The 11526-nt window shown below is 49.3% G+C and overlaps 1 protein-coding gene across 1 annotated transcript in view; it reads left to right on the top strand.

The window, feature by feature from the left end:
* The first annotated feature begins 10001 nt into the window (after positions 1-10001).
* Positions 10002-11526, top strand: part of NDFIP1 (Nedd4 family interacting protein 1) — a 51505-nt gene continuing 49980 nt past the window's right edge. Inside the window, exon 1 of the mRNA XM_029051399.2 lies at positions 10002-10101. Coding sequence (XP_028907232.1) covers positions 10018-10101 — 84 coding nt within the window. The 5' untranslated portion in view covers positions 10002-10017. The remainder of the gene's footprint in view (positions 10102-11526) is intronic.

Here is an 11526-nt window from a genome sequence, read left to right as displayed (position 1 = left end):
TGAAGCAGCATGGCCAGGATCACACAGTGGACAGTTGTTACTGCTATCAGTGGAGGACAGAGCTCTGGCTTTTGGGGTTAACGCTTTCTTGACCCGGCCTGACTCTCTTACCCCATTGATCCCATGTCTACTCAATCACTCAGTGGTATTTATTGAACACTTACTGTGTGCAGAGTTCTGTACTAAGCACCTGGGAGAGTACAATATAACATTGTTGGTAGACATGGTCTCTGCCCAGCGTGAGCTTACAGTCTAAAGTCTAGTCAAAATATCTCCCCTTGGGAGCATCTCATGGAGTTACCTCAGCCTTCTCTCAGTTGTTTTTAGCTCGATTCCATCCCATTTTCACTCTCCTTCTAGGGGAGGGAGCAGCTTGCTTCTAATTTTAGCCTCCCTGGTTTGTTCTGTGCAGGTGGCTAAACTTGGGCCTCTAATCTCTGCCCAGCACACAAGAAGTTACAGAAGTAAATCCTAGGCTAAGAATACATCTCGGGCCGCTCTGCTGGAAAATTTGAGTCACGGGGGTGGAGCGGAGCTGGGAGGCGAGGAGGGTTGGCGGAGGGGGATCCGATTATTGGCTAGCCCCGTTCCCCCTGTTTGGAGGGTCACTGCTCAAAGGAGGTAGAAGGGAAGGATGGAGTAGGGGAAATCCTCACTACCCTTCTGCCTAAAGCTGGAAAGGATAGATTTAAGTCCAAGGCACCAAAGTCTGCCACTCTGCTGCCAAAAGTGCCTTGTTCTAAAGAACCACAAAGATGTTGCTGATGCCTATAGTTAAGGGGTGTGTGCTCCCAGCGTGCTCCTGGCCGAGCAAAAGAAGCAAGGGGACAGAGAATAGCTCCATGTGGTCCCTTGGGGACCACCCTGGGTGGAGTAGGGCAATAGGGACTGGGGTTTTGGGGGGGGCTTAATTAGCAAGCTTGATGGGGAAGCCCAGGGGCAGTAGGCTCCTTTCAGGGGGTACCTGGGCAGGAGACAGAAACAGCATGGCCTGGTGGATACAGCACGGGCCTGGGAGTTAGAAAGACCTGGGTTCTCATCCTGGTTCCGTCGCATGTGTGCTGTATGACCTTGGGCAAGTCACTTCACTTCCCTGTCACTCAGATAACCTCATCTGTAAAATGGGGATTAAGACTGTGGGACAAGGACTGTGCCCAACCTAATTAACTTTTATCTACCACGACTCTTAGAATAGTACCTGGCACACAGCAAGCACTTAACAAATACCATTAAAAAAACAAAACAAAAAACCCAGATGACTGGTTTGTCCCTCCTGGGAGCCAACAGTTCCAGCTGTCTGAACACTTGGACTTGGGGTCCAAATTGGGCCTATTTAGGGCTTCTTTTGTCCATCAGCACCATCGTTCCCACCTTCTCCCAGGGACCAGATCAGGACAACTGGGGAATTCTGTTCTCTTTTTCAGGAAAAAGCAGCTGGGCCCATGAAATAATAATCCAGACCCTGGAGGATTCGGCCTGGGGTCATCCTCATCGTCAATGGTATTTATTGAGAACTAATAGAGTACTGTACTAAGCGCTCGGGACAGTACACTACAACACAGTCGGTAGACACGTTTCCTGCCCACAACAAGCTTACAGTCAAGTGGTATTGACTAGCCTCTCTGGATTCTCAAGCCTGGGGAGCTTCCAGGTTTTCTTGGGCTCCCTTGGGGTGCTTACATAGTATGCAGAGCATTGAACTAAGCACTTGGGAAAGTACAATATAACAATAAACAGAAGCATTCCCTGGCCACCACGCGCTTACAGTCTAGAGCACTTACATACACATTTTATAGTCTCCCTTATCTTTAATTTATTTTAATGTCTGTCTCCCCCTGTAGACTATAAGCTCCTTGTGGGCAGGGATCGCATCTACCTATGCTATGTATTGTAGACTCCCAAGTGTTTAGTACAGTGCCATGCACACAGTAAGCACTCAATAAATAGCATTGATTGGTTACTACCCCCAAAACCTGCCACACCTCCTCCCCGTAATCTTAACAGGGTGGATTAAAACAAAGGAGTAGCTGACATGCTTTGGGATTTTACCGATTGTCCAGCGGCATGGGAGAGAGTTGAAGACGGAGACTCAAGTTTACTGCGTGGAAGGAGGTGATGGCAAACCGTGTCCGTATTTTTACCAAGAAATCTCTGTGGAAACACTAGAGAATCATTGCAGAAGGAGGTTGGGGTGTTCTGGGAGAGATGTGTCCATGGTGTCGCTATGGGTCAAAGACGACTCGACGGCATAAGACAAGACCTATATGGATGCAGGTGACTCGGCCGATTCGGAATCTGGCAACCATTGAGTGTACAATCACTGGTTGCCCTTAGTGTTCGGCTCCTTGGCTATGGGGGAATTTATCCTTTTAAAAAGCAGATTTAATTTTTTGTTGCTCGTTGAGCAAGCCTAAGCCCTGGTTTAGGGCTTTGTTTAGGCGGTCATCACACTTTCCTTTTACTTCCAGGGCTTCCTGGGCTAGCAAACTAATCCGGGTGGACTCAAGTGCAGCGGCAGGCAGAGAATGTGGGTCTGGAGTTTGGCCAGCATAGTGGAAGTAGAACTGTCTTTTGGTATAAAGATGACATCAGCGACAGTGACGCTGTCTTTGAGAGAGAATTTCTTGCACGCTTCGTCTACGAAGAAACAGGAGTGCATCTTTTTTGTCCCGTTGCCGTTCTGGTGAGCAGGACTCAGACACCAGTGGATAAGAGAGTTCATTCATTCGTTCGATCATATTATTGAGCACTTTCTGTGTGCAGAGCACTGTACTAAGCGCTCCGGAGAGCACACTATAACAGTAAACAGACTCATTCCCTGCCCACAATGAGCTTACAGTCTAGAGGGGGAGATGGACATTAATAAAAATAAATAGATTACGGATATATATATGTGGGCAGAACATGCCCATGGACTGTTTTTACAGTAGTGGTGACAGCTTACAACAAACCATCCACACTCTCCGACAGGTCCCCTTATACCCAGTGACGTGCATGGCAAGAAGGTTGGTAGCGAGAACAGGTGCAATCTGTGGTCAGAGAACAGAAGAGCTCTGAGATTTCCACAGCAGCAGGCACTCTAATAAAGAGGGAGGAGGGGCTTTCACATCTATTTATACATAGCCTGAAGGAGAAAACTGAATTAGAGTAGAGTGGTTAAACCTAGCTTCCTCCACTCTCTTTCAAGCAGGTGTTTGCTAAGCAGACAAACTGCCAGCCCTGGGACCCCTGTTGTTAGATTCTTCACCTGTCTGATCAGAAACAACATGGCCTCATGGATAAGGCACAGACCGGGGAGTCAGAAGGACCTGGGTTCTAATCCTGGCCCCGCCACTTGTCTGCTGTGTGACCTTGGGCAGGTCACTTCACTTCTATGTGCTTCGGTTACATCATCTGTAAAAGGGGATTACATATAAACCCCATGAGGGACAGGGCCTGTGTCCAACCTGATTACCTTGTAGGTACCCCAGCGCTTAGTACATGCCTGGTACAGAGCAAACACTTAACAAGTAGTAAGGCTAAGCCTCTCTTTTCCTCTGCTCCCCCTCCCCTTCCCATCCCCCCAACTCTCTCCCTTTGCTCTACCCCTTCCCCTCCCCACAGCACTGTGTATATATGTACATATTTATAATTATAATTCTATTAATTTTTATTAATGAAGTGTACATATCTATAATTTGATTTATTTATAATGATGCTACTGATGCCTGTTACTTGTTTTGATGTCTGTCTCCCCGCTTCTAGACTGTGAGCCCGTTGTGGGCAGGGATTGTCTCTATTTGTTGCTGAATCGTACTTTCCAAGTTCTAAATAAAGTGCTCTGCACACAGTAAGCGCTCAATAAATATGATTTAATGAATGAATAAATGAAATACCATAAAAAAAATTAACATGCATTGTTTTTCTCCCCAAGACCAGACCCAGGAAGAGGTTCCTGGCTTTAGCGCCTCCCTTGGAAACCCGATCCTTGTCGATCTACAAGGAAGGATTGATCCGCCCCGTGACAGGGTAGATTGTGAACTCCTCCGTTCGACTGCGAGATCCTTGAGATCTCAATTGGTTGCTATTATGGTGGCCGGGGATGGAATTCCAAAATAACCCGGACCCTCGAGATGCATGGGATGTCACAGGTGTTACGTCGGCATATAGCATGATGTGATGATGTCGTGAAGCTCTGGGGCGGGAGCCAAAGTGGAGGGTGCTAGAAATAAAAAATACTGGATGTAAAGGTGTCTGCTCCCGGCTTCCTACTGGGCAGGGAACAGACCAGCTGAAATCTGGCCTGTCCAATATAAATTCAGATAACTGTTCCCCCGTATCGCTGAGCATATCGTTCTCGGTCTCGCATCCAATATTGTCCGGCTTGACCAAACGGAAAGAGCACAGGCTTGGGAGGCAGAGAACTCATGTTCTATTCCCGGCTCTGCCAATTGTTTGCTGTGTGACTTCGGTCAAGTCGCTTAACTTCTCGGTGCCTCAGTTTCCCCAACTGTAAAAAATAATTCTATTTACTCACTTAACTTCTCTGTGCCTCAGTTTCCCTGTAAAATATAATTCTATTTATAATGATGCTACTGATGCCTGTTTACTTGTTTTGATGTCTGTCTCCCCCCCTAGACTGTGAGCCCGTTGTGGGCAGGGATTGTCTCTATTTGTTGCTGAATTGTACTTCTCAAATGCTTAGTAGGTGCTCTGCACACAGTAAGCGCTCAAAAAATACGATTGAGTGAATGAATGAATGAATGAATGAGGATTTGATACCTGTTCTCTCTCCTCCTTGGACTGTGAGCCCCATGTGGGACTGGGACTGTGTACCCCAACAGTGCTTGACACAAAGTAAGCACTTAATAAAAACCACAAAAAAGAACCAAAAAAGTAAAACCTGTCACTCCTTCTAGGGCTTCTTGGTATGGTTTGGGGAAGGTAGACGTGAAACCCTCAATGCACCGGTGGCTTGAGCTGTTGATTAGCTATAGCAGGGGAGGAAGGACAGAGTGGAAATTGAGGACATTGGGACTTTTGGGGTCAAAAGGTTCCTCCTCATCTCTGGCTAACACCGGCAGTGTCCTTGGAAGGTTACCTCTCGGACTGTCTGTTTCTCGGCCGGCTTCCTGCCACCTAACTGCTACACGGCCATAGGGGAAGGATTAATTATTTAAAGAAAGGGAAGTGAAAAATGAAACCAAACAATTATAAGGTTCATTAGCAGCCAGGCAAGAGTTGTTTGGGGGAGGAAGTCGCAAACCATGCAAAAAAAGAGTTTTGGGGTTATTTGTGGTTTTTCACTTGTCCGCATTATGCTACTGCTCCATTAGCTTGGACAATTCAGAGTTATTATGCAGTGTCAGTGCAAAACAGTGTGTTTGGATAACAAATTGCCTGCGTTTCTTGGAGTGCAATTGTCTTATTTTATCCTCTTCTGACTCTTCTGGTGATTTTCATTTGGGGGTGTGGTGGGGGGCGGAATATTATTTTGAAATTCCCCAATTTGACTTTGAAACCCGATTGTTCCAACAGGATCTTCCTGACGGTAGAAGCCTCCAGAAAATATGCTTTTACTTTCACCATGGTTAATCTTTTAGTCTATTTAGACATGTAATCAGTCTGGGACTGTGAGTCAGAAGTCTAGAGTTTTTCCTTTAGCTTTGCTTCCCTGTGACTGTAGACAACTGCTATTTAGCCTCTCCGGGCCTCCATTTGCTCATCCATTAAGTAGGGGCAAAGAATACCAATTTTCTTCCGAAGTGCTCAGGAGACCTGAGAAGAAAGAAGTTAAAGAATTTAAAAATCTTTATTATTCAGAAAAAAATATTTTGGTTGAACAGAGAAGAAAAGAAAAAGGAAGAAACAGGCTCAATATTCATTTTTTAATGGTATTTGTTAAGCGCTGATTATGTGCCAAACTGCTTTAAACGCTGGGGTCAGTACAAGATAATTAGGTTGGACGGAGCTCACAGGTCTAATAATGTTGGTATTTGTTAAGCACTTACTTTGTGCAGAGCACTGTTCTAAGCCCTGGGGTAAACACAGGGGAATCAGGTTATCCCATGTGGGGCTCCCAGTCTTAATCCCCATTTTACAGATGAGGTAACTGAGGCGCAGAGAAGTGAAGTGACTTGCCCACAGTCACACAGCTGACAAGTGGCAGAGCCGGGATTTGAACCCAAGACCTCTGACTCCAAAGCCCGTGCTCTTTCCACTGAGCCACGCTGTGGAGGGAGAACAGGAATCGCCATTTTACAGGAAACCGGGGCACAGAGAAATGAAGTGACTTGTCCAAGGTCACACTGAAAGCAATTGGCAGAGGTTTCTGACTCCACTAGGCCATGCCGCTTCTCTTTTTTTTGCAGGGTGTGTGTGTGTGTGTTTGTATGTGGGCACAGGTGTAAGAATGTATGAACGATGATGATGAAGATGAGGGAGTCTCAATCACTCAATCAGTGGTATTGAGTGAGCGCTTACTGTGTGCAGAGCACTGTACTAAGCACTTGGGAGCATACAATACAACAGAGTTGGCAGACATGTTCCCTGCCCACAGCGAGAGTGGATGATTAGCCCCAATCCTAGAACTTGCTCAAAGGAACTGATGGCATTATTCATGCCACTCACACACCCTTTCTCTCTCTCTCTTACCAGTCATTAATTAATTAATTAATTAACTCAATCGAATTTATTGAGCGCTGACTGTATGCAAAGAACTGTACTAAGTGCCTGGGAGAGTACACTATAACAACCTTCCTGCCCACAATGAGCTCACAGTCTAGAGGGGGAGACAGACATTAATATAAATAAATAGATAAATTACAGATATATACATATGTGCTGTGTGGATGGGAAGGAGGATGAATGAAGGAGCAAGTAAGAGTGGCGCAGAAAGGAGTGGAGGAGAGGTTTCTTCCAGTCAGCCCTCTAACAGTCAGCCCTCTAGACTGTAAGCTCATTATGGGCAGGGAAAGTGTCTGCTAATTCTGTTGCATTGTACTCTCCCGAGAGCTTAATACAGTGCTCTGCACATAGTAAGCACTCAGTGAATACCATTGATTGACAGATCATTGTTCCCACCGGGGTAACAGGTGCAACAGGAGACTAGGTAGACAGGGGTGCAGCACCACTGTGAGGCAAACACAAGCATTTTACATAGGAAACCCATTTATGGCCCAAGTGACCACAGCATATTGCCATCGCTCCATGGGCTGGTAGACGGTTAGTGGGGCATTGAGAGAGCCACGTGGTCTTTGATGTCTCCATTCGCTCCTTCCCTCTGTAGCTAGAGCAGGTGGTCTCAGATCTGACCCAGCCCACAGCCTGACTGGGCAACTGATTGGCAAGGCTGGTCAGAGGCTCATCTGGGCTTCCATTCTGGGCCTCCACCAGGTCAGGAAGGGACCTGAAATTCTTTCTGCTTTCTGGGACTCTGAGCGCCAGTAGCTCTCAGGAACAACTGTCCATGCTGGTGAACTAGTCTCGGGCAAATACAGTCCTCCTGCCCCCACCGAAAAGGCGAGGCAGAACACCAGCCGCTCTCTGATCTGGGCATGGTTTCGCCCTCTTGGGTCAGCCAGGGTGTCAGGAGAGAATGCCAAAGCTTCACACATTTATCTGATGCCTTTCAAAAATGTTTTGGAGGCCAAATTCATTTGTTCTCCAAAAGCTTTTTTGAGTTTGGCATTCTTCTACAACACTTGGACAGATAGGAACTGAGCAGAGAAGGATATTTACTTGGGCTATTATTTAGGGATCATTAATCTCGGTGATAGCTCGGAATTAAATATCATTTCCACCTTAAAGTAAGGCTAGAAAAACTGAAGTTGAGGCATCGCTCTCTCTGAACCTAATGCTGTTCTATTCTTAACTCTGCTCCTCTTCAAGCTCAATACATCCAGTGGGTACCCACCTACAACTGGCCCTCCATTTTTAAAGCCAGAAACACCACAGTACAGTATATTAAAATTCCCCAATTTCCCCAATTCAGAATAATACAGAGATTTATTACATCTGGAATGGCCGCTTTCATTTATTTATGTTTGATTCACATGTACTTTGTCCAATTGGAAATTTACATTGAACTCTGTGACTGAAGAAACGTACCCATTTAAAAAAAAAATTGTCGCCCTTCTGTGGCACAAAACTTGCGACTGTGCTCAGAGAAGAACAATTTACATGGACATGTGTTGCTAAAAACAGCAGGGCTGAAATATTTCAACTATTCTTTCTCTTGCGAATGGATCACCCTCTCAAGAGAAACTGGGAAATTTTCTCTATGCCAGACCACGAGTTTGAGCATCTGGGCCTTGAGAAGTAATGTGGCCTAGCGGATACAGCATGGGCCTGGGAGTCAGAAGGATCTGGATTCTAATCCCATCTTTGCCACTTGTCTGATGTCTGACCTTGGGGAAGTCACTTCACATCTCTGTGCCTCGGATAGCTCATCCGTAAAATGGGGATTAATACTGTGAGGCCCCAAGTGGGACATGGACTGTGTCCAGCCTGATTATCTTGTATCTATTTCAGCATTTAGTACAGTTGCCTGGCATATAGTGGTTACCAAATACCATAAAAAGATGAAAATGACTCATAGCACCTAATGAAATTTCACTGTTGATTTTCCTAGAGAAAATCAAACCCTGCAGGGCAGGGTAAAGGAGTTGAGAGCAGCTGGAGATTGAGCAGATTGAGCTCGCCTACAGCTGACAGACCATCAAAACACCTGCAGTTTCCCCTGGAGGTTGGGGGGGGTGGCTAGTTTGACCCTGAAAAGGTCAAACCTGAAAAGGTGTACTGAAGGGGGTTGCTTGGAGACAAGAATTGAGGGAGTAGGGCTACCTAAGATTCCTAGCCTGGATGAGTATGTGAAGAGGGAAAGATAATGATAATAATAATTATGGTACTTGTTAAGCACTTACTATGTGCCAAGCACTGTTCTAAGCACTGTAACCCTGGGGTGTGTTGAAATCTCTGTGGGTCTATTGGGTGGGGGGGAGGAGGTGGGGCGTTCAAACAGCCCTTTCCTGGTGTGAGGTGGCCCTGGGGTAGCAGGAGGAGGAGGAGGAGAGGGGAGAAGGGAGGAAGAGTGAGGAGGAAAGAGGAGCGAAGAGCGGGGAGGAAAGAGGAGCAAAGAGAAGGAGGGAGCAGAGAGGAAAAGGGAGGAGTTGAGAGGAAGAGGTAGGAGGAAGAAGGAAGAGGTAGGAGGAAGAAGGAAGAGGAAGGAGGAAAGGGGAGAAGGGAGGAAGAAGAGAGGAGGGGAGAAGGGAGGAAGAAGAGAGGAGGGGAAAGGAAGAGGGAGGAGGAGTGAGGAGAAGACAGGAGGAGGGAGGAGAAGAGAGGAGGAGGGAGGAAAAGGGAGGAGTTGAGAGGGAGAGGTAGGAGGATGGGGGAGGAGGACGGGGGAAGAGGGAGGAGCAGAGAGAAGGGGGAGGAGGAGAGGGGAAGAGGGAGGAGCAGAGAGAAGGGGGAGGAGAGAGAGAAGAAGGGAGAAGTGAGAAGGAGAAGGACGGGGGAAGAGGGAGGAGCAGAGAGAAAGAGGGAGGAGCAGAAAGGAAAAGGGAGGAGTTGAGAGGAAGAGGTAGGAGGGGGGAGGAAGGAGGAGGAGAAGGAAGGAGGCGGAGGGAGGGGAAGGGGAGGGAGAAGAGAGACAGGGAGGGAGGGGAAAGAAGAGGAGAGGGAGGAAGAGGAAGGAGGAGGGAAGAGGCAGGCGGAGGGAAGGGAGAGGAGGGAGGAGGAAGGGGGAGGAGAGAGGAAGGGAGGCGGGGCGAGGCGAGGCGAGGCGGTGGTGTTGGGCGGCGGCAGCGGGCAGCGGGAGCGGGGCTGGTGCCGGGGGCGGCCTCGTCCCGGCCGTCCGGACCCACCGCGCCCGGGGGAGGAGCAGGAGCAGGAGCAGGAGGCGGAGGCAGGCGGAGGCAGGCGGCGGAGGCAGGCGGAGGCAGGCGGCGGCGGGCCCGGGCTCGGCTCGGCTCCCGGCGGCGGCCCGTGTCTTCCCTCCCTCCTTGCCTCCCTCCCTTCCTCCCTCCCGGCTGCGCCATGGCGGCGGCGGGGCCCGCGGGGCCCGCGGGGGCAGCGGCCCAACAACCCGGCGGCGCCGCCGGCCTCGGAGGTTACCAGCAGGTGAGCCCCGACCCCCGACCTCTGACCCCGGACCCCTGAAGCCCCGCAGGCCGGGCTCGGGAGGGCGGGGCGGCCTGGGCCCGGGGCTCCCGGAGGCCCCGCGCCCACACTGCGCCTCGCTCTGGGTCTCTCTGTCTCTGTGTGTGTGTGTGTGTGTGTGTGTGTGTGTGTGTTTGGGGGGGTGGGGGAGTGTTGGGTTGTTTTGGGGAGGGGCCCGGGGGCGGCCTGAGGAAAGGGGCAGAGGCCAACCGCTCGGCCGCTCATCCCAACCATTGATTGATTACTCATGCTTTCCAGCCCGGCTCGGGGCTTCACCTTCTCCCGTCCTCCTCCGCCTTCCCCTTCCCCTTCTTCCTCCCTTTCCTCTCCCTTTCCCATTCCCCTGCCCTTTCTCCTTCCCAGTTTCCTTCGCCCTTTTCTTTCCCCTTCCCCCATTCCATCTTTCCTTTCCCCTTCTCCCTTTCCCTTTTCCCTTTCATCTTTTCCTTTCCTTTCCCTTCTCTTTTGCCTCCCCTTTCCTCTTTCCTCTTTCCCTTCCCTTTCTTTCTCCTTTCCCTTCTCTTTCCCTTCCTTTTCCCTTTTTTGCCTTTCCTCTTTCCCTTTCTTCTCCCTCTTCTGCCTTTCCTCCTTCCCTTCCCTTTCCCATTTTCCCCTTTCCCATTTTCCCCTTTCCCTCTTGCCCCTTTCCCTCTTGCCCCGTTCCTCCTTTTCCTTCCCCCTTTTTCTTTCCCCCTTCCTCTTTTCCTTTCCCTTCCCCCTTTCCTTTCCCCTTTCCTTTCCCATCCCCTCTTCTTCCCCTTCCCCCCTCCTCCCCCCCTCCCTCCCCTCCCCCAGGGTCCTTGGCACTTTTCCGGGCACAGGACAAACCAAAACAGGGACGTGCCTGAAGGTCGGCGGGGTGCCAGCGCAGCCCAGCCAGGGATGTGCTCCTGGTAGTAGAGGGCCAATCCCTCACCCCTCACCCCTCCCCACTCCCAGGGCCATCAGGGCACCTGAAGGGTAAGAAGAAATCCTTCCGCAGTGGACAGCCAGCTCAGAGCCCGGGAGGAAATAAATGAACAGATGGGATGGTGGCAGCTTGGGATCATCACTTTCTGAAGCCAGTGGGTCGGTAATGAACTGATTCTTAAGGGTGGGATGTACCTTGTCTCTCCCCCTTACCCCACACCCCCCAACACTTTGCAGCAAACTTTGAAGGACCTGAAGCTGTTTAGAATTTCCCACCCCAACAGTTCTTAAACCGATGGAGTGTGGCCAAGTGTACGCTTCGGGGTCATTTCAGATGCTTGCCTAAATTTTATGTTCACAGCACTTGATAGTAACCCGAATGATACTCTTAATAATGTTTTGATAGGCCCTGTAGTCACCCTAGTGCCTCATACATACACCTTGCAGTGTATTGCCTTCATTTACTCTTAAAACAAA

Source organism: Ornithorhynchus anatinus, chromosome X1 (genome assembly GCF_004115215.2).
Source record: "Ornithorhynchus anatinus isolate Pmale09 chromosome X1, mOrnAna1.pri.v4, whole genome shotgun sequence".
In the NCBI taxonomy this organism is placed as follows: Eukaryota; Metazoa; Chordata; class Mammalia; order Monotremata; family Ornithorhynchidae; genus Ornithorhynchus; species Ornithorhynchus anatinus.
The sequence above is the reverse complement of the archived record's forward strand: the minus strand, read 5'-3'. Positions and strand labels throughout refer to the sequence as shown.